Here is a 27001-nt window from a genome sequence, read left to right on the forward strand (position 1 = left end):
CTATGCTCAGAAGGCAGGTCTTTGAGGGGAAAAAACGCATAAGTAGCTGGCATGAGTGAAAGAGAAGTCAAAGCTAATGGAAAGAATAGAAAAAATTGGAAAGTATTCTGAAGAGCCATTGCTCTTGCTTTTGCTACAGACTCCTATTGTATTTGCTCATCCCATTTTGCATTTCCATTGTTGTGACTGCATTTATCAGGAGTCATAACGCATCTCTACCAAATGGTCTCTCCAGACTGGTTTTTAGTTTGACTTCACAACAGATTTAAGAAGAAGTATTCTTGCTTAGCTGTGGGAATTGTATCTGGTCAGCTGAAAGATTCCACTGTGTCCTTTTAAATAATATTACCTTTCTCCTATCTTCATTTAAATCAAGGGAGATCATGGCATTAACTGGCATGTGAGCACACAGTCTATTTGGTTTCCTCCTAATCTACCCAAGTTTGGCAGATTTGTGGTATGTATGAAATGTTTGTGGAGTGTTTACACTCTTGTTTTCCTTTTTCAGAATGGCTTCACTCCACTGTATATGGCAGCCCAAGAAAACCACCTGGAGGTTGTTAAGTTTCTTCTTGACAATGGTGCCAGTCAGAGCCTTGCCACAGAGGTAAAAGTTTGAATTTCACACTTTCTGAACAAAGCAAAATGTGCTTCAGCAGTGATTCTTGCCAGCTTATACCAAACTAGTCTTATAAATACAAAATTAAAGACCAATAAGAAGTTCTCTCTGCAAAGTGTGGTAATGAATACTGAGTTATTGGCTTTTCAGCAATTTAAACCATGTCTTGCCATTTCTAAAATAAAAAAAAGACTTTAACTAGAAACAGTTCTAAAAATAGATGTGTTTTTAGTCGTAACTGGTAATCTTTCAGGTTAAGTGCTCAAACAGGGAAGCTGTGTGCATAATATAAAAGTTCTCTGTGCTTCCTTAAAAATAGTGAGTATAATGTGGAGGGCAACCATAAAGCAAGAACAACTGTTTACCTATGCTTTGGAGCCAGACCTGGGAAATCAGGGAAAACCCAGGGTTACTTAGTGCTTGGAGCATTTTCTGGACTGCGAATATTGCCATGTTGATTGATACCCTCTCTGTAGCACCTAGTTATGCCATCTGGTCCTGCAGTAATAATTTCAAGCTGACAGAAAAATGCAAGGTCCATCTTTGAAGGTGTTCTGTGATCTTTCTAGAAGAACACTTTTTATTTCTTGCTCTAAAAAGTAATTCTAACTCAAATAAGGCAACCTGGAGGGAAAAAAAAATAGCAGATATATTAATAGTTGTAACTGTACTGCATTGAGATAGGTTTTTAATCTAATAAATTTTCAGTTGCCTTAATTCCCAAGATTTTGCTACCAAAAAAAAAAAAGGTATTGCAGTATGTGCTCTTGCTAATATTTATTAAATTATGATTGCTCTATCTGAAGTGATTCCATGAAGGAAATAATGCTTATTTGAAAAAGACCTACTTTTTGCAAAATATGAAATGCAAAATTAGTTTATTGTATCACTATACCTCATAGTATCACTGTATAGTGATGTATGTATGGAATCTTTTTCTTCTCTTCTGAAGTCAGCACTGTAAAAAATGAATCACTAATGGATCAAAATTATGTTTTCAAAATCACTAAAAATTAGTTATAACTAGATGTGTGCATCAGAAAGTAGTTTCTGGACAGGCTCAAAGATATGAAAGCCAAGAAATACCAAAATGAAATACTTTAAATCTGGAAAATTAATTGAAAATTGTAGTTTTCAGAACACTAATTTCTATTTCTTTGTAAAAACTTGGAAACAAAGAAGTCACGGGACCCCCAGAGATGTACAGTAGATTCAGACTTTTGAAAATATTCTTTCCACTGTAAGATATTCTGAAAATAGAAATTTTTTTTAATTGTGCATGGGTACTTGGTTCTTTTTCTTTGATATTGTTTTTCCCTTGAGCATTGTATGTCCATTTAGGTTGAGCTTTTCTCCAACTCAGCTTGATGATAAGGTGCAATCTAATTTTATCCGTGGAGAATTCCTTTGAAGATACCAGACTACAAAACAGTGTTGCCTTTGTTACCTTGTTTGTGATAGTTGCCTACGGGTGCTTTTTTATTTTCTCTTGGTCCAAGTTTTCATATAAATCTGATTTACCGTTACCTTTGTAAGTGCAAAAGCCTTTGTTATTAAATGATTGCCACTTAGCTAAATATTCATTAAAAATACAACTCTTTAAAAAAGGTGTTTTAATCTCAATAAAAAAATAGAATGAACTATTTTCTTGAAATTGTTTTTAGTTTTGGGGGGGTTGTTTTGTTTTTTTCTGGAGTGGACTTTGCCTTATGTTTTAAAGTGCAATTGCTAATTGTAGTACTGACATCATGGTACTTGCTTGCAATTGCTTTTTGTGAGTTGGCATCTTCCGAGAGCATGTGGTGGAAATGCATTCTTGTCAGTGCTAATATTCTTGGTTGCAGTTTGCTTGGCTTTGGTACAGTGATCTCTGCACACACTGAAATGATGGGCAACTCTCATCAGAATTATGAAACTGGGGGTATAGGGGATGATGGCAGCTGTTCTGGGATTGAAATGAAGTGCTCTCTCCCATTTTTCCATTCTTTTCCCTAAGGAAAGGAGAAAATGTGTTTCTAGGACCTTTTTTTTTTATATTATTGTTACCAGCATTTTTAGCAAAGAAAAAGCCCAATGAGAAAAGACATTGTAGATAGCTAAACCACTTTTCTTTGTGAAGCGGCTGACTGTGCCACTGCCGTTGGCTGTATAAATAGACCAGGAAGCCAATGTCTCCGGGTCACTAGGGCGAGAGCTGCCGCACTCAGGTTTTCTCCAGGCAAGAGCCTCCATTTCTGCAGGTACAGCGTAGCTATATTGCCAGAGCCCTCTTGTGGGGGATGCTCATGGAGTTTTTTGGCCTTCAGAGCTACACAGCATTTTTCACACCCTGTGCCGCTCTGTGCCCGCAGTCTGAGGCTGCGCTGTTGTTTCATCCCAGGAGCCACTCGTGGCCCGGGACTGCAGCCCAGAGCTCTGCCCCGCTACTGGAGGATGGTGAGCTGGAGGCAGAGGGGAAGGCTGTGGTGAAATGAGTTTGAAAAATTCATGAAAAATAAAAAAGCTTGTTATGACCCCAGGAATTTCAGTGATTTTTTTTTTTTCCTGTTTCCCTTCAAAACTTTGAAAAAATGCTCTTTTTCAGAACTCCTCCAGTTTCTCCTCCTAAATTGAGGCACTCTCTGTTTGGTAAGCCAGAGAGAAAAATTCCTTCTTGAAAACATTACTTTTAGTTCTAAAAGTTAAAAAGTTAACACTTGAACTCTTCACTTTTGACATAGTGTGAGGATCTACATTCTTCTGTGTCATTGCTGCACTTTTATTTCACAGTTACACAGTTTTACCACGACAAAAGTAGTTGAAAAGTGAAAGAAGGTGTTTACCTACTAAAGTGTAATGAAGTTTAGCAATATAAGCTTTGGATATATTGATCGAGAGTCAAATGTAATAAATGTCCCAAGTGGAGTAATTTGCATTTGAGATTTTTGGAATGATTTATGGGTATTATCTTGGGCAAAGCTGAATGTGTTCCTGGATTGGAATGCCACTTAAATGTTTGGGAAGGAGCAGAATCTAAATGGCAACACTTTCATTCTTTAGTTTTCTAAGAATCCATAAAAATAAAATTATAAAAACATCTCAGACTGTACTTTTCATGTGTTTGAGGAATCCATTCTACAATCTCTTAAACAAAAATCTTCTATTTTTCAGGTTTCTTATTCTGCACTACTTTGGCTATTTGCTAGTCTGAAAGGAAATAATTTCTGTTTCTAAGAGGATTGTCCATCACATCTATATAAATTTTCATAAATGCAAGTTGTAGTAAAATAGTTGGTATATTGGGAGAATGTGGTATTAATATTCAAGTATTATTAGATTTTAATTCCACATATAAAATATATCAGAGGATAGAGCTGAAGTGTTGGGGTCTTTTTCTTAAAAAATGTAGATTATAACCTGTAGCTGTGGGGAGGAGGGATGATAATTTGCTATGGAGACATCATTAACAACTGTAGTTTTAATATTTCTGCTTTTTATACCTTTTTATAGAATTATACACTTTATTATACACATACTTATGTAACTGTTAATTCATGAGTAATTTCACACTTTTTTTCCTCGAGTCGCTGTCATTTTTGTTTGCTTGTGTCTTGTAATTTTATGTTTAAGTCTGGAGTGCCAGAAAGGTGTTTTGAGCATTTGAGATCTAGTTCACCAACACTTTACTCTAATTTGAGTGTCATTGCAGGGTACTTTTAATTTGCACCATGTTACACTTTGAGCCAGTAGTGTTACTAATGCTGAGATCTCTTCCCTCCCCTTTCTGCCCCCTGGAAAGCTTGGAACATGTGTTGAGAGTCCCCATTGTATGTTGCAGGATGGTTTCACGCCTTTGGCGGTAGCTTTGCAGCAAGGTCATGACCAAGTGGTTTCACTGTTGCTTGAAAATGATACAAAGGGAAAAGTCCGTCTTCCTGCCCTTCACATCGCTGCTCGCAAGGATGATACGAAGGCAGCGGCTCTGCTCCTGCAGAATGACCACAATGCTGACGTGGAGTCAAAGGTCAGTTGTAAATAGAAAAAAGGTTTGATGCTATTAAGTGCTGACCATGTGTATTACATCCAGTGAAGATCTCCCTTAGTGTGAAGTATTTTGCTGCGGAGTTACGCACAACTTTCTTCTATAGTGTGTGGTTAAGAATAACGTTTCATTTTCTTCCTTTGCCTCTTTCTCCCCCATTCCCTTTTTGTTTAAATCAGAGTTAATTTCTCCTGTAGAAACATTGCAAATGGAAAATAATAAGCAAAATATTATTAGAATTATTCATTTGGGACTGAAAGCCACTCCTGCAGTGGTGTGCTATAGGTATTGTACAATTAAGTCATTTGATTAGTTGTTTGTGCAATTGCTACTTTAAGAACTTTGGTAAACATGTAACAATTAACATTCAAAGTACTCGATCATTCAGCTTCCATTCAGTCAAGCTTCCTTTGTGTGCTGATTGTGCTGTCATCTGAGCTGCCGTGCCACATAGCGATCATGAAGCTTTTTGCATCCATATCACCAGTGGTGAACTAACCGTTCATTTTTTCCCCCTCTTTGCTTCCAAATGTGTTAACCTAGATGATGGTGAATAGAACAACAGAGGTATATATAAATATATATATGCATCATCACTCCTCCATGACTTAGTGCTGCTGCATCATTTCTTCCTCCTCCTTTTTGCATCGCCTTTTATAGGATAGTTACCTGCTTTAGATGAAATGAAGTAGCATGTGCTAGAGAAGACTGTAGTTTAGATACCAGGGCTTTCTGCAGCTGAAACTAGGGTTTAAAAGTAAGAGTAAGCATTCTTGGGAACTAACTGCCATCATAAAAGAGCCACATTATGTAAGATGGAGTTTTCAGGGATTCTCATGGAGCATATGTTTATCAGATGTGTTAAGAGCTGCAGACAACCCTGTCATGTTGTGCATCCAGGTTCGATTTTAGGCTTCTGCATGACACTTACCTTGATGGTGTCAGCAAATAGAATGATCTGGTAGTGGTTTTATATCTGCAAAACTCCCAAAGCAAGGCAATGGCAGCTAGCATGGCTTGCTAACAATTTAGAAATGCATCTAGTTCCCATAAGGTTTCATACTTTGCAGGACTGATGGAATTGCTGCATGTTTTAGCATTATTTTAAAAGGAAGTAAAACTACTTAAATATGAAAATAAGTTGCTGAAGTAATTTTTTCAGTAAGGCATCTTTTAATTAGGGTGGTAACTCATGGTGTCTGAACATAACCCAGTGCAATTGCCCACAGTGGGAGACTGATCTTTATGGTACTAACCCTTGGAAAAAAGAATCCGTATTAATAATTTAAAAATCATCTTTGATGTTGTTTTCATTTGCATCTACTTTGAATTTATAAAAAAACAGCAAGTATCATTAAAGGACTTGTATCTGAACTTCTGCAAAGAATCTCTAAGAGATTTAACTTGCAAGACTGACATAATACCAATAACAACTAGATATTTCTAGTTAGAAATTAATTTCATATAGAAGACAGATCATTGCTTTAATACTCAAATGTTTTCCTGTTGTTTTTCTGGAATAACTGAAAGTTTTATCTTACTTCTGGTCTTCTGAATAATTATGTTAATTTTTTTCTCTCCTGCTTAGCAATATGATTTTATTTAGACTCTCTGAGAGTCTCTAAGTAAATGTTAGTGAGTGAAAACTAGTACAGAATTGGAATGGTGATTTGCAGCAGACTCCTATTACTAGCTTTTGTCAGTGATGTGATACAAATATAAAAAAATAAGTATCTATTGGTTTTGTTTTGTTTTTCCAGAGTGGGTTCACTCCCCTCCACATAGCTGCTCACTATGGAAATATCAATGTAGCTACATTGCTGTTAAATCGGGGTGCTGCTGTGGACTTCACTGCAAGGGTAAGTGTGAAATCTTAGTTATGCTTAGTTTGCTTAATCATCACTTTGAAACACTTTTTCAACAAAGATGTGGAAAGGTACATTGCTCTTGCAAGCCGAGGGGCCTGGCCTCACTGCTCCTGTTCTGTTACCATAGGGTGTAAAGGGGGTTTCCCTGGGCTGCTGAACTAAACCTGACCTTTAGTCCTCACCTTTGAAAACTTCTGTTTTAATCAAAAAAAAGCTGCTATTTTCATAGTTCCAGTGTTGCAAAAGGTAGGCTGGGATTCAGTGAGACGGATGCTTCCACTTGTAGCTTTTACATACGGCAGGAGTTCTGTTCCTGTTGAATTGTCCTCAATATGCAGTTGTTTCCAACGAACATGAAGTGCAGGTGTACCGGTGAATAAAGCAACTGTGCCTTCACTGTATATGCGAGAGTCAGATGATACATAAAGGAGATCTGAGAAACTGGAGAGGTAGAAAATGAAATGAGGTATAGAAACAGAGGGGAATCGATAATGGGAGCTGTATGGCAAAAGCCACTGTAGAGTGGGGGAACTAACCCTCCTGACCCTGTAAGCTGTGCACCAAAGTCATGACACAGTCCAGGGAGTGACAGGGTAGTTCCTCAGATGTATGAAAAAGGATCAGGAGCCAGGAGGAAAATGGTATGGGCTTTCTGGTGTCCCCTTGGTTCACTCTGGGCTGGGTGGGGAGCAGCTGGCCGGTGGCTTCAGCTGCGCCTTCTTGCCTGGGGAGTGGGTCCAGCCTCCCACAGGCAGCTGGACTGCTCTGCGAGCCTGGTGCCAGCAGGCCCTCATCTCACAGCCCGGGCCAAAGTTTGACTGTATCTGCTGCCAAGGGTCGGGTCTGTCAGGAGACCAAAGAGGACTATTAGAGTGAAGGAGTGTGGTCAGGGTAGGGAGGATGTGGGAACAACAAAATGTAAGCAGGAGAAGTGTAAAGGACAGAAAATGACAGAGGGAAGTTATATATAGTTGGAAGAGCAGGAAAATAAAGAAATGTATGTGGACAAGGATACAGCAACATGAAGGGCAAGGAAGCAGATTGTGCCGGGCACGAGACCAGAGACAAAAGAAAAGCAAATGCAGAGGTAACACAAAATTTAATGAGCCAGGATGGAGGGTTAGAGAATGGTAGGGTAGAGAGGACATGGGCAGAAAGCTGAGTAGGTGCTATGAGACTATGCAAGGCTTTATGAGGCAAAAGCAGGGAGAGTGATTAGGGACATACAGATAAATAGAAAAGGGACTAACATTCAAAATATGTTAGTGTTGTAAAATGCTGGAGCTAGAACTTCCTACTGGAGTTCTTAAAAATTTGTTTGCTCATTAGCTTCTTCAGTAATGGCTTGGGCTGTACAAATAAGAAGATGCCTATGGAATTTCTGCTGACACACAGCCAGGACTGGTTGCGACAGAACATGGAAATGTGTTGAAATTCATAGTGGAAAACAGATCAAACTCTTGGCTAAAGAGTACATGTATTTCTCCTGTTGGTTTCTCCAACAATCTACCAACCAAGAAAGAGAAGAACCTGTCCATATTAGTTGTTCACTGGGTGGTGTGTGTGTTATGGTTTAAAAAAAAAAAAAAAGCCCCCCAAACCAAATGTGATTTCAGGTTATTCCAAGGTATTTCTGATATAGACCAAAAAAAACCCCACCCCAAGCAAACAAACAAAAAAAACCCACCAAAAACCCCCACCAAACAAAAAAACCCACCAAAACAAAACAGAACTAACTGAGGCTGTGCAAGAATTTGGCTCACCAAACCTTACCAAAACAAAACTAGGGAGGAGAAGTGGTAGTGGTCCCTAGGACAATAAGGAGAGAAACTCAAGGGAGCAAGAGGCATTCAAACTGAAAGTAAATGCTGATGTAAGAGTAAATAGGTGTCGTGGTTTAACCCCAGCCAGCAACTAAGCACCACACAGCCGCTCACTCCCCCCCCATCCAGTGGGATGGGGGAGAAAATTGGGAAAAAGAAGTAAAACTCATGGGTTGAGATAAGAACGGTTTAATAGAACAGAAAAGAAGAAACTAATAATGATAATGATAACACTAATGAAATGCCAACAGTAGTAATAAAAGGATTGGAATGTACAAATGATGCGCAGGGCAATTGCTCACCACCCGCCAACCAACACCCAGCCAGTCCCTGAGCGGCGATTCCCCCCCCCACTTCCCAGTTCCTAAACTAGATGGGACATCCCATGGTATGGAATACCCTGTTGGCCAGTTTGGGTCAGGTGCCCTGGCTCTGTCCTGTGCCAACTTCTTGTGCCCTGGCTGGGCATGAGAAGCTGAAAAATCCTTGACTCTAGTCTAAACACTACTGAGCAACAACTGAAAACATCAGTGTTATCAACATTCTTTGCATTCTGAACTCAAAACATAGCACTGTACCAGCTACTAGGAAGACAGTCAACTCTGTCCCAGCTGAAACCAGGACAATAGGTATAAACTGGCCATAAGTAAATGTTGTCTAGAAATCTAGATATTTAATATTAAGTATTAACAATTAATATTATTTAATTAATAAATGTTTAAGAATTAATATTAAATATAACTAATGAGATTCTGGAGCAACCTTTCAATTAAAGTAGACAAAGCAAAAGAACCCAATGTGTATTCAAGATGATATTTATGAGGCGAATTATGTGGCATGGATAATTCAGCAGCTCATTTTCAGAGATTTTGATCATGTGTTGTGTTTATTACTTTTACAAGAGGAAAAGTACTATATTACTGCTTAGAGCATTTGTCACATAACAAAAAGCAAATTGTAGTATTTTATTTTACTTTAGGTAGTTCGCATATGTAAAATCATGAATGCTTCTATAGTTAAGGAACATATTTACATGTAGCAAAGTGTTTATGATAAGCATTGCAAACCCATGAAAACAATAAAATAATACCATGTTTATTTAGCATAGAAACTACTGTTTTACTTATAAGACTTCTCACATTTAACCCCCCCCCCCAAAAAAAAAGAAACCTGAACAGTTCTTTTTTAGAGATTGTCTGTGATTAGTAGGGGGAGTTGGTGGAGGGTGTGATAGAGTGGCAACAAAAATTTCAAAGACAGACCCAGAATGTTTTCCTTAAACTGTAAGTAGGAGTGCAGGTGAATAGTGTTGATGCTGGCCGCTATTCATTTAACACAGCATCATTCAGTGATTTATTAATGAAGATAAAACCCCAAAGCTAAAAGACACTGTATAAGGCATGATCCAGTACCCGCTAATGCTGGTGAGAAGAGTACTAGCAGATATAGGGTCAAGCTGATAGCTGAGTATCAAAGGTAAGGATCAACTCTCATATATCACCCGTAAATGATGTTTTCAAAATCATATTAATCAGTAAATGTATCTCATGTTATTGGTGAGAGAGGGTTGCCAGGTTAGATCCACATGAAGTTCACAAGTTAAGAGTAGATTTGGGCGTTAAGTTTCCGGGAAGCTTCTGACTATGCGTGCTTTCCTTTCACTGATAACGTTGACCTCTTATTCTCAAATCCTTAAAGTGACCAAATTAGACCATTAAGGCATTTCAAATGGTCATAAGCTTTGGCATTCAGTATTTGATAGGCTCTGATCACAGGAGCAAGGAAGGCGAAGGGAGTCTTGGGTCAACTCTTTTCCACTCAGAAACAAGATTAGGGATTAGCAATGCTACTACATTAGCAATTAGCAGCATTTAATGCCAGTACCACTAAATATAATCTGCCTATGATTGTTTTAATAAAATAATAAATCTTAGGCTTCAGCAGCTCTGTTCTGGATTAGGGGCACTGATGGAGAGCACATCCGTAGTAATAAGGCCATCCTCCCCTCCTCTTCAAGATCTGGAATTCCAGGTTCTCTCTCCATTAGTTGTCATCCTCAGAGAGGCAGGCAGACTGCTCAGATAGCTGGGGAAGTACAAATGCAATGACATCAGCCCTAAAGAGCAGTGGGCTGACGCTGTGACTCAGAACACTGAACGGCTTGTTTGTGCTTGTGATAGCTGGGTGGGGGCATCCAGAGAGCACATCTACTGCACGGTGGTTGCAAATCTAGATAAAGTAGCCGCGACAGAAGGAATTGTAGCATAAATAATAGTAATATGGAGTTGAATTTTGTTCTTTAGTGTTTATTAGACTGCGGGTAATGAAAGCGCTTCACAGAAAGATTAATTAGATTCTGGTAGAGCAGTGAATTTGTAGGCAAACATAGCACCAGTATAAGTTGAGCGTAAAGTACAATTATCAGCACCAAGTAACAGAGCCTTTGCTTGATCCTTGATTACCCAAACTGCAAAACAGGTAGAGGTACTACTAGAACAGGTACTAAAAGTGACCCACGGGTACAGCCTGCCCACTGCCACCTCATTGCCTCTTGTTTTAATTTCTGTAAACAATATCCACAGTGTCCTGTCGCCCTTCTAGAGGAAGGGCCCTTGTTTGAGTTGTTGACGACCTAAGACAAGAACAGAGCAAAAATTCAGAAGGGCTGTAACCCAAATAAAACCATACTATGTGTGTATTGTAGCTTTCAGAAGCACTTCATGCTTTTGCAAACCACCAGCTATTTTTCCTTTGTTCTTGTTAAATAAATATGAAACAACACTACTTGTCTATCTCTCAATTTATGTTTAAACTATTTAGGCAAGTAGCAGTTCTAGGGAGAGATTTGAACAACAGCAGAGGATTACCCTTACAGAAGAGGCTTGCGTGGAGGGGGCAACATGAAGACAAATGTGTGAAGGAAGGATAAATAGCTAGCTCCCACCATCGATGTAGTGAAGGTGGGGAAGGGTGGTGAAAATGTGAATGGACTTGTAGGATGAAGGCAGAGCTCTGAGCCTTAAGGACAAGGGCAAGTGTGGTGGAAAGAGGAGCTGGTGAAAGGATGTAAGAAAAAGGAGGGCAGACCTGTAGCAAAGGAGATCCCTCCAGCTGCTGTGTTTTCAGTGCATTTCTGAGAGGCCCGAGGGAATAAAGAGGCTCCAGCAATGAAGGCAGGGAAAGACATGAGCTTGATGGTGGCTCTCAGTGTGCGGGCAGGAGGTGAGCAGTGGTGCTGTACTGTAAGTAAATGATGTCCCCAGTGATACGCAGTAGCAGCTGCTCCCCTCACCCCCACTGGTATACACCTGCCTGCCTCTCAGCTGTCATATACTCCCTTGTTCCCTTCTTTCACTGCATATAAGAAAACCAGGTGTAGCTCCAGGAGTTCTTACAGGTGTTACAGTGCCTGCCAGCCTGTGTACCTGCTGACCATAGAGGCTGGGAGGGTTGGAAATGTATCTGCTTTCGGTTTGCACTCTTCCAGCCCAGCAACTGATTTCATGTCAGCTTTTCCATTGAACTGCATTAGCACTTCTGTGTCTGTGCTTTCTTCTCTAGTCTTGCTGCAAGTGCAGGGAAGGTGGCACAACATGGAAAGTTCCCTGTGGGATGGATGAAGATCAATTCAGTAAACCAGCTTGTGATGCCCCTGATTCTACTTATTTACAGGGAGGCAGCTCCTAGAACCTTAATAACCTCAGTCCAAGTGAAACAAGATCTCCTTATTGGGCTGGATGTTTGCCATTTTGTAATGAAGGAAAAATACTCATTCCAAATTGCTTGACTTCTTGGGCTCAAACTCAGCAATAAACCTGTCACAATTACTGGCAGGGTATGCGTTGTAGAAGTAATGGCCATTTTATGTCTATTCATCATCCTTTTTCTGTAGTACATTTTCAAGTGTGTGGCTATGCTTCTCTGAAACCCTTCAAAGCTAAAGAAATTCCTTCATTGCATCGCTATATTTTCCTCTTGCTCAACTGGGAGGCAATCACATATGGGCTAAAGAAGTAGAGGAAGAGAATAAAGGGTAACTAAGGATGAAGTCAGTCTCCGTTCTCAGCCATATTAACACGTAAGTGTAGTCACTACCTGGGCTTTGAAGGATTGCAGCAATTCCAGGCACCATTCTTTTAGCTGGCAATGGCACCTGATGTTGGAGAGGTGCAGATAAATCCTAGTTACAAACTGAAAGAAGGCTAAAGACCATTTAATCAACCTATTTTATCAATTTTTTTCAACAGGAAAAAAGTAATTGCTGTTAAGAAAGATATTGCGCATCAGCCACTTGTGCCTTTGAATCAAACTGTATCTGGTGTGCTACCTAGAGTTTTAATCATGTTGATATCTACTTCCCGTCTCCTGGAACTACCAACCTAGTGATTAGTATGGAGAAAATGGTGAAATTCACCAAGTAGGCTCTCTTGTTCCAGGCTTTCAATTCAGGAGATCTGTTGCTGGCATACAGTGACCACATGTGTAGTGAAAGCTGCTGTGCTCCCATCCTAGCTGCAGCTTCTAGGAGCTGGATGCTGTTGCAGGGGCTTCATGCCATTGGCTTGTCTTTCCTTACCAGAATCAGGTCATCTTCAGTCTGCAGGTGGGTGGGTGCTGGAGAAAAAGGACAGGTCACAGAAGGATTTCTTCTTTATTTCTACTGCTCCCTTCAAATTTGCTCTAGACTGCCTTGCACTTCAATATCTAGGACTTGGAAAGGTGTATCTAGATACATGCTAAAGCAAGTAACAGCCACCAGAAGGAAGAAGAAACCATTTTCCTTAGCAGTCTGATTATACCTATGGTACCCTGTGCAAGAAAGCTCTTTTGCTATAAATCAGACCCCTGCAGAGTGCCCGCCCTTTCCCATTCAGGCCTTGCTTGGGCATCCCCAGGAGCAGTGCACAGGGAGGGCAGGCAATTTTATCTGCTGCAGTTCCCAGCCAGCTGCAATGGAGATGTGTGTCCAGACTGCCCCATGCTAATTCAGCAACAAGAAAGTGCAAAGCAGTGTTTCTCCAAGGCTGCTATGCAGACCAGGGAGGTGAGGAAGGTGCTTTGAATAAACTGTATTTTCTGGGAATTATAGTTAGGAAAAAGTTATCTTTTGGGGGTTCACAGAGTCTTGAGATATCATTCGTCTGTCTGAGATTATCTTCCAGTGGAAAGATCTGTCTGGTCCAGGTTAGGAAATGCCTCTGAAACTCCACCTGTCTCTGAGGAGCACAGTGGTCAGAAAGGAAGGAAAGAAGAAAGAAATTGTTCTCTGCAGCTTCCAGAGCAACAGGTGAAAGAAACCCCTGTGACCCCCACATCCACTCTGTACTTGAGCAAGTCAGAAGATTCAGGTAGCAAGGGAATCATCCTCTACATGAAGATGACCTCTGCCCATATCTTTCTTACCAGAGCAAACAGGAGGTAGTCACTGTGCCATAAAACTGCATCTAACCCTGTAAACAGTCTTCCTGATACACAACACTCCTTATTCTAGAGGAGATCTCAGTTCTACTGGGATTGGGCTTTGCCAGCAGAAAGTTTGCTTACTGGAAGGTTGAGAAAGGATCTGGTAATTTTGAGAGGGTGCTGTGAGGACGGCATGCATTAATGATGACCCTGAGGCTGAGGAGCAGAACACCATTAGCCCATCAAAAAGAACAGACAATATGTAAGTGACAGTAACATAAGAGAAAAACATCTTTTCATTTCCCTAGTGGTAGTTTGCCATAACAGCTCCTTGCTATACTCTTCCTTCTTTTCTTCCAGGATTCATTGTATACATCTCAAGCCTGAAGAAAGATAAGTATATAAGCATATAAGAACTGAATTAGCACAGTATAAGACTTATTAACATTAAGTAGAGGAGAAAAAAGCTAAAACATTATGCTCTGCTGTAAGGTTTCCTGGAAAGCATCTGATTGAGTGTATGTACCTATAATTTCTTTAATTTCAGAAAGTCCTATACAAGTCTTGGTGATCTCAGTAACTGCTACTAGAATATAAGACTTTTCTCTGCACGGGTTCTGCTGTGTTGTAGCTCCAATTCTGGATTGTAGAAAAATACAGGAGAGAATATTGAGTGTTTTCATATACAACATATTGATGTATTTGCATAGTTGCATGCGACAGTCTTAACATGCACAGCACAAGCTTCCCATACCTCCAGGAACTGGTAACAGTGGTAATATCTATGCAGTGTTGTTGATGACAATTCCAGCATACAACAACCAGCAGCCAACATTATGCTCTTTCCTTAAGAACCCCTAATGATGGAGGGATTTTCCAGACTGTATAGGAAATTTCTGCTTTACCAGTCTGGCTATTTTCAGCTTCTGTTTTATTGACACATTCTTTTTCAATATTAAGCTCTTCCCAGAGTCTGCTCTCAGTTGAGAACTGAGGACTATCTGACTAAATTGCAAGTTAATCTGAACATTTTGGCAAGAAACTTTTTTTAAAAAAAACAAAGATAAAGAAGTGAAATCTTTCTGATTAAAACTACACCCCAGTGAGGGGCTGGGAGGAGAGCTCAGAGGTGGAGGTAAGTTCTCTCATTGATAACGAGGAGAAATATCAAGTCCCCATGAGGCCGGCAATGAGTCTTCACAGTCCCTACATGATCTGCCAGTCAGTAAACATTTAAAACGATGCAGCACATGGCTAGGAAAGGTTTACCCTTTTTTTGTGTGCTTTTTTTAAAGGTACACTTCAGAGCCCAATATGATACTGTAAGTGCAAACATTTACTTTTCTTATTTATTATTAGCATTCTTATGCTTGTTAACTCAGACTGATGGGAGAAGGGGCCAATCCCCTAGGACTGCATAGCATACCAGAAACCAGGGGGAATTCTTCATTTTCTAAATGCGTTAAAATAAAACTTACAAGATGTACTGTGTTTGCACTCTGTCAATTTTAAGTTTATCTCTACTTTTTTCTGACTTCCTAACCATTCATGTTGCTAATTTGTAATAGTAAGGACTAATTCTGACTACTGTGGTGAACTGTGGTGGATAATGCCACGTGTCAGAGGGGAGCAGATCTTATTTCAGATGGGAAATGTAGGTGGCTTATTGCTCAGCATAGGACAGCTCAAAGGTGTTTTTAATTTTCTTGCGAAGCTGTAGATAGAGAGCTGCAGCTGAAAGGGCTTAGTGTTTCCTCTGATCAGGCACAAGCAAAAGCCACTGACTGTAAAAGCAGGTCACTTGTCACCCATCATATTTCTGGATGTTGTGAGGCTCTGAAGGAAGGCACAGGGGCCTGTCTGAGAGGGTGGTGGCTGCAGCAGGCAATGGATAGAGATAAAGGGAAAACAGCCATCCACAATGTTGTGAGGTATAGAAAAAAATTGCATGCATCTAATCTGTCACACTTTGAGCTATATACAGTTTCAGAGTACTTCAAGTCATATACCCCAGGAAATCTGTCAAGGCGGAGAGGAAAGGCTATGTGCTAGTTCATAATCTTATGAGCATTTATTGCATAGTTTCAGGTTGCTATTGTCACAAGTTATGTTTCATATTCCCTGTAGAATTTGTTAACTCTCAAGTTGAATGGCAAGTTGGATCTCAGTGTCAAGGGGTCTATCTGAGACATTATCCAGCATTTGAAATTTCAACAGTGAGGGCAAGAAGCACTCCAACAGACATTCTAGATCTAAACCACATCTTTTAATGGCAACTTTTGGAAGGCATTTCAGCTTTATTACTGCAGAAAAACATCTTCAAAAGTTTCCTGATTTACTATTTTATCTTAAGAACAAAGGGAGAAATTTATAGAAGATCAAACAGATAAAAATAGCCTGACAAGACAGCAGATGCTGTTGATTTACTGAAGAATTCAGAACCTTACATTTGGTGGCTATATTGTTTGCTGATACCACAGTTTTAGTATTAATAACCTACACCCAAGCTGCACATATTATGAAGATTTTTTTATCTCTTGTTTCTTGTGACAAGTACAAACAACTCGATTTTGAGTTGCTTGCTTTACATTTTGTCGTCAGAAACATTAATGATGATGTTGTCTGAGGTTTAACTTCTCAGTTCACATTCTTAATTGTTAGATGAGAGATGGGAAGGTGCCATATGTGTGATACATCTACACATAATTCTTTAAGCCTTCGCACAACACAATATTGACCAAAGACAAATTGCTTGCCCTAAACTTCGGTGAGCAATTATTCAAGCATTCACACAATGCATCTCTTTGTCTGCATGGAGTCAGAACTCTCAGCCGGCAGAATTATTACTTCATATTGATTGTTACCAGTAAAAGCTCAACGAGCTAAATGGCAAAATTAAATTCTGGATAGAGACCTGCCCCCTCTCTTTTTTCCTCTTCATTTCCCCACAGTGTTTTCCTGAGCTGTTATGGCTGAAACAAGCTAAACATGCTTTTTGTTCTTTGTCTCTTAATTCTGTTTATGAATTGTCTGAACAGGTTAGTAGAGTATGACAAAAACTGCATCCTCCTTCCCAGAGAGTGAGTGCTGCAGTGCCCTTTTCCCAGGAAAGAAGACCTGAGTTTGATCATCCATAAAGACAGATATTTCACTGGGCATACAGGGTTTCATTTGCTTGATTTCTCCTGCTCAATTCATTATTTCAGGGTAGCTGTGTGTTGTTGGTTTTCCTAACAAACTGTGTCTAAAGTGATCACATCCTTTATCCATCCATCTTTTCCTAATGTGAACTTGCTGCCTATTTTCAACCAAATGTTGAAAGGTTTAAAGATCCTTCAGACATTAAATTTATGTTTTTCACGAAGACAGGTGATCAAACGGAGGAAAGATGGATTGCTAGCTCTCCAGCTTGCAGAAGTGAGCTCAGACCTTACTCTGTGCTGGAGAATTTCCCCACGTTCCCAGCCAGGGTGCTCACCCCTGTCAGAAGCTGAGAGAGAACTGCACTATCCTGATAGTTTCAGTGCTAACCAGAAATATGAAGGTCATTTGAACAGGACTCCTTTTTGAACATGAAAGTGGATGTTTTTAAATTTTCTTCCCCTGTTGCAAGTGAACAGTGTGACCTAAACCTTAACTGCTAAGTGGAAGTCATCTCTTTTGGAGTTGAAGTGTCTATCTGCCAGCACTCATCTATATAACTTAGAATCAACTCTCCTTCATTTAAGGCAACAGGAGGTTTGAATGATAGGACTGGCAACTAATTAGATCAAAAGTGCATGTTCTTATGTAGTTATGCCCTCCCCTGTTCTGCACTAGATTGATTTAGCTTAGTGTCAAGATGAATGAGAACCAGACTTTTAATATGTATTCGTCCTATCTTTTGTAATAATGTGCCTTCCTCCTCCATTTCTTTATTGATACTTAGAAAAGGTATTTCTTCTAATCTGCGTATGATACAGTAAATTATTAGTACTAAATTATTTTGACATTTTAGCAGAGCACTAAGGTCTATTAGACTGAGTTAACCTCTTTGCCCATCAACCCCAGCAAGTGGAAAAAGGTGGTCCTTCAGTCTAGATTACCTGCAGTACCCTTTACTTGAAGACAACACAAAAGTTATTTCCTTTACTGTTTTTTCTCAGGAAAGTAGAATTTCTCTCTCTCTCCCTCTGACCTCAGTAACATCTTTCCTCCTGGGAAGAGAGGAAAAGCAGAAATTATCTCCTCATAATTGTTTTTCTCCTCTTTTTCTGTCCTCTTTGTGGCTGATACAGTAATATACTGTCCTCATATATCCAGTGTTAACTCCCAGGCAAATAGAATTAATTTTTTTTTCAAAACCAACTCACAAATTACAAGTTAAGCAATCACACAGTTTTACATCTCTGGAAGGACTAGGCATAGCACACTTTCTGTTTAATGTGCTATGCATTTTTTTTGTTTTACTTTGTTTTTTAAAGAAATGAGAAGCTATCCTGGAATAGTAGTTGTTTTGATGCTCTAATGATCATTAATATTGGAGAAAGAAGCTCTGTCATTTCATCTTGCTAAAAAGTATTTTATCTCTGTGATAATATTAATTAGTACTTCCTAGTAGCTGTGAGTTAGCTTCATAGTGAAATTTTGTGTCGATGAAAATGTAGCATTCTGGATTAGGTACTCAGCATTATTATTAAGCTGTGAGTCAGCTTATCACATCTGAGAGGGGATCTTTTTTCAGTACTGGTTTTCTATCACTCCACTCACCTGCAGTTTTGAGGCAGCACTATTAAACGGTCTGTTGGCCAGGTAAGACACTTGTACCACTCTCCAGCTATTTGAGGCAATGGGTGCCTTTCTGATGCTGTCAGCCACAGGACACAGGCTCACTAAAATTTACCGCTTTCTGCTCGGTCACGGGGAAGCTGGTTTTATGCAGCCAGCTGTTTGCGCTGCCCCCGAATACACAGAAACCTGTTCTTTAAAATTCTATTTGTCTTCATACAGTAGCTGCATGCTCTATTTAAATCCTTTTATTTTTACTTGGCTCCATATGATCGAATATATACAGGATATGGCCTTCATACATCACAAGATAAAGGATTCATCAGAGCATGAAAAAACATCCTAGCTACATCTTGTTAAAAAAGTGTGTTTGTGTGTGCAAGCATTGGTTATGTAACTGTCCTCGATGTGCAGCATTGCTGCATGCTGCTGGCCCGCCAGGCACCACTTAGGGAAGCATGTACACATATTTACAGTCTCACTGGAAGTACAGGATTACATCAATTAGAGGAATAAATTGGGAAGATGAAATTAGTAATATAACTGAAATGAAGGTGGTTACGAAGCTTTCAGAGTTTGCTGATAATGTTCGGAAATAAATAGTATTGCCATCTTGTTGCTTTTGAATTAGACCTACAGATGTAATGGTTTTATTTATTTTCCATGGCTCCTACAAGGCCTATGAAGTTGTGAGGTATGAATCCTTATCATTACATGCTCAGAAACAATGATAGCTGAATTAAATTGCTAGGGTTTAGTCAGTAAAATTGCATAAATTTAACTCTTATACAGAAGCTGAGAACTGAGGCACAATTATGTCTGCTTATAACTCCAACCACAACTTGTTTCTCTTCATAATCTATATGTCAACATATCAGGCCAGTAATTCACATATGTAGATAAACACAGCTTCCCTTTGCTTTCATGCTCACAGGGAAGCAAAACTGTGTTACGCTTTAGCAAAATGGGCATAATTCATTCTGTGAGCAAACCGATCGTGGAGTTCATGAAAGAAAGATATATGGTTATTTACTTTCATGTTTTTTTAATCCACAGAATGATATCACGCCATTACATGTTGCATCAAAGAGGGGAAATGCAAATATGGTCAAACTCCTACTTGATCGAGGAGCTAAAATTGATGCCAAAACAAGGGTAAGCTTAAGTGCGAATGCTGTGAGTGACTCTGTGGAATTCTTGCCTCTGACCTGTTAGTTGCTGTACAGCTTGAATCATTCATCTTCCTGGCAGCTTACCATAGCTGCACTGCATTTCTTTTTTGTAAAGTGGTTGCAGTATGTTGCTAACAATTTACATCTCTTAAAGCAGTGTGTGAAACACCATGTATGGCAAAGCTCAGAACCAACAATTTTCCATGTTCTCTGTAGAGCGTTTAGTTAGGAGCTGCTTCTAGCTACTTGGGCATGGAGGAGAATGTACAGGAAAATACCAAAAGAAAGAATTAAATTCAGATATTTCTGTATTTGAATGCTAGAAGTAACTTTGAACTGCAGTGGTGTTTGCCTTTCGTTATCCGCAGGGCAGTGTCACAGAGCACGATGTTGCTGATGAGTCTTACGCAGCTCAGCCTCTGTCTGACTGGGTGCTTAGCTGCTGGCCTGGATTTGTCAGCAAACGTGCCAGGCGTAGTCACAGTTTCTGTTAGGTTGACACCTAACTCTGTCCACTGAGTGACTTAGAAGCTCAATGCATATGGCTATATCTAACTGCTGTAGTTAAAACCCAGTCAAACCAGTTTAGGGATATTTTATTTACTTACACAGAGGCAAAAAGAGAAGGAAAAGGTCAAATGTTTCAAAGTAAACCTAGAACTAGTGGTGCTGTGGGCTGTCATGGCAGTCTTTGCAACACACTCCTGTGCACGTGAGGTAACCTTCAGGAGCTGTGCCTGTAACTTTTTGACAGTTGTAATTTTCTTGCAATATTAGCTTATCATTTGTCCATCTTCCATTTTTAATTGTTCTGTATGCTTTCCACCAGAATCATTCTAAACAAAACAAAGGTAAGAACATTTTTCTCTACAGTTATTACTGTATCCACAGGTTTCTGTTTGGTTTTCTAGTGTTGCAGCAATCTCTGAGATTTCCTGCAGTGCTTGTTGAGGCACATTTGTATTTTTTGTTTCTGTGGCAAATTCAGAAACTGAGTCAACTTATTTTGTCATCACTTCATTCTCTCCACATATTTTTCTTTAGTTCTTCTTCTGTTTTACCTTTGGAAGTCATTCATGATTTCTTTGTGAAATGTTTCTGGTTTTTCTAATTGGGGAAGATGGAAGAGATGACTTTTCATGGATAACATGAACAGTGGGTATAATTTCTGGACTAAAATACCAGCCTCCTATGTGCTACATGGGGGCTGCCAGGCTGAGGGGTGCGGGCCTACCATGTGGTGGGGAGGGCCACATTTTGGTGATGTGACAGATGTGCATTTAGTCAGAGCAGGGAGAAAGGGTCGTGGCAAGGGACTATTTGCTTCCTCTCTACAAGCATTTATATGGCCTACTGCAGCCAAAATGTTAGGGACCACTACTTTAAAGAGTCCAGCTTGTTCTTTTCTTTTAGTTACGAAAATTCATCATCTGCTTCATTTTCTGTATCACAGGCTCCAGGGTCAGATATTAGGGTAATTTATGTAACTAAAAATACAAGCTGGGATGGAAACAGGATCCAGGAAGAGGCCAGAAGCATTAACAGCTCCTGAGTCTGGCAGAGCTTCCCAGGGAGGCAAAAGGCAACGGATAAGCGTGGTTCACGAAGTGGTGTTTTGGTTTTTTCTGGCTTCTCCCAGAGACTGCCTGTTTCCCCAAACACCCATCCTCTCCATAAATCAGAAGGGATTTGCGTAACTTCTCCTGCTTGTGCTGTACATGTGTCACTCATCATTGCACTTCTCTGGCATTACCAGAGGCATCATTTTCTGGCAGTTAGTGACTAAGTGGAAGTTTTGCTCCTGGCGGCACTGACTCATCCTGGCAAGGGTTTACCAGCCTGTGGTCTGGGCAGCCTGTGCCTCTGCTGAGGAGACTCACTGAACTGAGCAGACAGCTGCATGATGGAGAAAGGGAAGAGCATCACTGGAGTAGATCAGGAAGGATTTACAAATCAATAGGAGAAGCAATAGAAGGCTGAGATTAATGTGGTGCTAGATGAAAAAAGGACATTGTTTCAGGAGTGTCTGCCTAGTTCTCATATTCAATAGCAAAGATTAATTGCTGTGAGCTGTTAGAACATGTGTTCCTGCTAAATCTCTTGTTATTCCTACCTGACCCAATGTTGTTTTCCAAGGCAGAACAATTGAGGTATGTCAACTTTGCAGTCATTTCATTTTTTTTTAAGAACCATTCTTTTTTTTAATGTCCCAGACACAGAATGGTCTTATGAAAATACAGGATGACAAAAGCTTCGGCCATATCCTTTTGCAACAGCATTACCACTGCTGAATGTATTGAAAGGCAAAGAGCAGCCAAGGCTGTCTTTTCTGATAAGTGTATCAAGTCATGCCTATCGGCTGGATGCCCAGCCAGAGCCCAGCCTTGTGGTGTGCCCTTGAGGGGCAGATGTGGGTGCTGAATGCACACATAACTTGATAAATAAATGGGATTTGCACAGGAAAATAAGTGAGGCTCCTATTACCAGATTTATAATGTGAGACCTCTATTTTTTTTTTTTTAAGAGGTTTTAAAGAGGTGAGTAGAGTTTTTGGGGAAAAGAGATGAGCAGAATTTTTTTTTTATTTGGTTAAAATAGTTTTTGTCTTGGACACTGTGATATTATTTAATGCAAATGTTGGTTATAGAAAACAGTATATCCCCTTAAAGGTGAATGGCAAAGTTTCTGTACCTGTATGAAAGGGCAAAAATTCTTGAAAATTGCTTGTTTCTTTTGCTCAGAGGCTGAAATTCCTAGGCTTTTGTTTCTCCTGTATCAGGTCTGTAATTCACCTTTAAATGAGTATGCAGAACATACTGTTTTGTGTTACTGACCAAACACCAACAGGGACAGGATTTGTTACTCTGACTCTTAGGTGGGACAGGTTCAGCTCTTCAGCTGTCATTTTGTGATCTGTTTCTGCAGTCCATTCTCTGTATGGGGTACAAAATACGCTTCATGTAATGTCTGTTTTTGTTTTTCACAAACATACTCATTTTATAGATAAATTCACATAAAGCCTTTCCAGCATATTAAATAAGTTGGGATAATGATTTCTCTTCCTTACTCATTTCCATGAGCATTGTGTTTGCTGCAGGCAGATGGTCCTGGAAACTGCAGTGCTGAAGTATTGCATAGAGGGTTAACATGAAGGCCTAAATCCTTATCCTGTTTAAATTATTGTAAAAATCATCCATGGGCTCCCAATTTCTCTATATTCATTAGGACTATGATTTGATGAGCACCATAAATATTGTTGCACACCTGCAAACTGTATTTGAGGAGTTGAGATAATGTGTGAGCATGTGAGGTTATTTCCAAAAATGATCTTGCAACTATTTTGAGGCTCAGCTTTCTCTTTTTTTTTGCTTTTAGTTCACGCTTATATTGCATTGTTTATTTTAACCAGCTGTTTATCTTCTCTCTGTCCTTTTTTTTGTGTGAGATGTCTAACAGCTGGTATTTGGGGCTTTGTACTGAATTCTTAAAGGTACTCCTCAAGAACTCTGTGCTGCTTTTGTCCATCCAGGGCAGCTTTTATCGTTCAGGTTTTTAACTAACATTCTAAGCAAAGACCTATTAATGCCTCATGTAGCATGTTTACTGATTGTTGCCCTAATTATTTTTTCTCTGTCTTCTAGAAAAGACTTTAAAAAATAATGTTTAATTAGAAAGGTTGATTAAATTACCTTGATTTGCTTTGGCTGTCTAATACTGTATAAGCCAGAGTGAATTTGTGTCTGAAGCAGGCAGCCAAGCAAGTTTTAGCCTGGATTAACAGTAAGTGTTTATAATCTTCATTCTACTGTTTTTGCAGCTAAATAACAGGCCAGCACTCATATCTGCATGAAAACATGTGGGATATGCTCTTTTAAGATGCATCAGATCATACATAAGCTGCTCCAGAAAAGCCACTTGTATTAAGATATAAAATAACTGCAGGAATATCACTGCCTTGGCACTCTAAGTACATTTTGCACGCGTAGGAAGAGCAAACCTCATTTGTTGCCGTATTGTACAGAAGGGGCAATTTGCAATAGTGCCAATGAAGTGAAGAATTCAGGAGACTTAGAGCATGGAGGGACCATGAGATACAGAGCCCTGCTAGACTGAAGCACGTGCACGGAGACTCACTAAGCAGCGGTGGGTATGAGAAACCCCGGAGGCAGCAGTAATTTCTCCCCTGGGGAAGCAAGCCTTCTACCTCTGTCTCGGGGAAGTGGAGCGCCTGTCGCACTCCTGCCAAGGCCATGGACAGGCTCTGGGATTTGGCTCAAAGTCTTGACAGGCTCTTGCTGAATACATGCATCACAGTAAAGTTTTACTGGGCATTGTGCTTAATTTCATCACTCTTAGACTGGGTTAGAAGCTGATGCTTACTGATGGGAGAGTAGTGGTACTGAGGCAACCATGGATTTGAGGTACAGCCCAGAGGATCCCATTATGCGAGGGAAATCCTGGGTGAGCATTGACAGGGAAGGGGTAGCTGGGGAGCACAGGGAGGCTGGTCTGTGCTTACCCGTGCTGCTCAGGGGTCCCTTGGAGCCACAAGTGGTGGCAGGGAAACACACTGCAGAGGGAGGCTCAACTCCCTGTACCATCATCTGCTAACGTCAAGCCAGTTGTGATCCCAGTGTAACAAGATCAGGGAGCTACACAGGTATCCGAGTCTCAACAGGGACCAGAAACAATGCTTAGATCTCATTTATTTGGGGTGTGTGTGGGATGTGTGTGTGTGTTTGAAATAAAAGCTAAAGGAAGAGCAGCAGCCCCAGAGATGGGTGTGCAATACTTAGGGGAAGTTTGTGCCTAAGCAGAACTCACCCTATTGTCCTCCTGGCTTTGCTGGAGCTACTCTCAGGCTCTCTGAAGGGATAGATAATACAGATGATATGATTTATCATGTCAGCACATACTTAGAGAGTCCTTAATCTGCAGATTATTGTCATAATCGTTTGTAATGATTTTTCTGAGCCATTGCAGACTATCATATCAAGGCAAGTTTGCTTCCTAATACAAGTAATATATTTTACACTTTGCATAGTATAGTCTATATGAACAGTAAATAAGCAACTAGAAAATCTCCTGACAAAATCAGTGAAGTCTTGCTGAGTTCAGAGCAGTCTCTTTTAATCTTGGATTCTCTTTTTTTAAAACAAAATCTTTCTCTGATCTGTGTTTCAGATTGCCTCTGCACATTTCTTTACGGGCTTTAGTGCCATATAGCAATTAACCAAGCCAGGTGAATAGACAGTGTCTTTTCAGAGTACAAGAAAAGATCTCTGCAGCTAAATGAGCTGTCTTCAAGTGTATTTGCTCTTCACAGTGGGAGTCCTGACATCACCTTAACAATAGCTATAGATCAGCTGTCCCAACAAGCACCTATATTGCATTGTAATGTTGTGTCACGCCATGTGATGCATCTGGAGGTAATGACTGCCGTGCGGACTAGAACAAGCTCTAGCTGGCCAAGCATGACTGCCTGCCACCTCCTGTGCCACAGGAACCTTGTCAGCCCTAGGCACAAGCCGAGGGGGCCAGGCACTGTGCTCTGGGGAGCACTGAAGTAGTTTTTAAGGGTCTAGTCTAGTGCATGAAGATGATCAAATGTGTCTCGTTCTCTGTGAGCTTGATATGTACTATCCATGGTATGGTGGTGAAATGAGTTGGGGGGCCATAAAATCTGGAAAATGTTCCCTAACTTACAGTTTTGTGCCTGATATCCTTGAGTATCTTTGATGTACCTGGAGAATATGATAATTATAGGAGGTAGGAAGAATGAACAGTCTAATCTACATGATCTTCAGCTCCTGCCTACAGGTCTCTAGTTACCTAGCCTTGCTGGTTTTTATTTTCTTCCCCATACATGTTTTTTCGTGTGCGCAATATTTTTATGTTAGTTGTTTACGTTCTGCTCAGTATTTGGTATGACCTTGCCTGTGGAAATTACTGGTATGAGAAATATGCATTACCTTTTCTAAACACTTGTGAAGCTACAGCAAAACATTTGCAACTCAGCTCATAAACGTACCATTCATGGGTTTTTATATCTTTTCTCTTTGTCTTTACTTACATATTTTGAGCAATACATCTTTATTTTGTGTAGTATCATTTTAACAAGATGCCCTTCCCTGTACTTCATGGGCTGAAATTACGGAAAGAAGCAGAAATGACATTAGCATTAGCTCCAGACGTGCCAGTAAGAACATAGTAGGCCAAACTGTGTTCATCTTGCGTGAACAAATGATTCCCTGAGTCCTGATGAAGTCAAGTCTGAACCAAAATCTTTTCTTCATCTACATCGAAAACATATGCCTTACTTTAAGTGGAAGAACATGCACAACAAGAACAATACAAGTTTTAAATGGGACTAGCAGAAAAAGTTAATTTCTGTCTGCTATCTTTCACAGGCTTATTAGGAGAGGGCAAGAAAGTAGAAGTAGGGGTGTGTAAGGCTCTCTGAATCACTACTTCCCTCTCTGCAGCTGCCCTCTACACTTTGCAGGCCTTAAGCTGATGTTTTAGTAGAGTGTAATGGTTTAGAAATTATCAAGAAAGAATATTGTAGTTATGCATGGAAACTATGTCTATGGAGATATCTTAATAGTACTTGCTACCATACAGAGGCAGACACAGATGGAGTGCCTGTGCACGAATTAATGAGCACAGGATGTGTCAGAAGGAATTTTAGATAATCTTTTTTACAAAAATCATGTGACATATATATATTTTAGACAATACAATATATGTGTTTTTAAGTGTGCCGGAAGACACTGGAAAAAAGCCCCTTCCTTTATAACTTGTATTTGGAAAACTAATAATCTTTCTTCTTTATTAGTTTCAACCTTTCTTATAAAGGCTTCTCTTTTGACATATTTAGTGAAAATACAATATTGTTTCTGTGTGACAGTATCTCCTGCATATTTGTTTTGCTTGTAAGAAATCAAATGTTTGCTCTTACTAATTCTGAAAACATTAATTTTTCTTCCTTATTTTTCTTGAAACTATGACATTACGATTTGTAACAAGCACTATGTCATGCAGCATTGAAAAACTCCATGTGACTTTACTCACAGTTACTCAAGGTATATGTGCTATCTTTCATCATAGCACTCATATACAGCAGATTACCTGAGCACTGTAAACAGGGTACAGGTCAAAGAATAATCAAATCAGTTTGGAATAACTCTGTTAATGTTAAAAAGAGTCATCTTCTTATTTAAAGAATGTATTTCTAATATGATGATAACTATTACTAAGCAAACTGTTCTAAAAGAGGTATTGACAGTACGCCTTGACTCTAGACAGGTCATTCAGCTGGAAGTCAC

At 39.8% G+C, this 27001-nt stretch overlaps 1 protein-coding gene across 24 annotated transcripts in view; it reads left to right on the top strand.

The window, feature by feature from the left end:
- ANK3 (ankyrin 3) overlaps positions 1-27001 on the top strand; it is a 381574-nt gene that overhangs the window by 234448 nt on the left and 120125 nt on the right. For 16 of the 24 annotated variants that reach the window (XM_069796003.1, XM_069796006.1, XM_069796005.1 and 13 more), the window contains 5 exons: positions 509-607; positions 4437-4622; positions 5184-5207; positions 6401-6499; positions 19558-19656. The exons of 1 other annotated variant lie outside the window; for it this stretch is intronic. In XM_069796003.1, coding sequence (XP_069652104.1) covers positions 509-607; positions 4437-4622; positions 5184-5207; positions 6401-6499; positions 19558-19656 — 507 coding nt within the window. The remainder of the gene's footprint in view (positions 1-508; positions 608-4436; positions 4623-5183; positions 5208-6400; positions 6500-19557; positions 19657-27001) is intronic. 7 more of the 24 variants (XM_069796026.1, XM_069796027.1, XM_069796004.1 and 4 more) reach the window with 1 other exon arrangement.

The sequence above is a fragment of the Haliaeetus albicilla genome, chromosome 11 (genome assembly GCF_947461875.1).
Source record: "Haliaeetus albicilla chromosome 11, bHalAlb1.1, whole genome shotgun sequence".
NCBI classification, from domain to species: Eukaryota; Metazoa; Chordata; class Aves; order Accipitriformes; family Accipitridae; genus Haliaeetus; species Haliaeetus albicilla.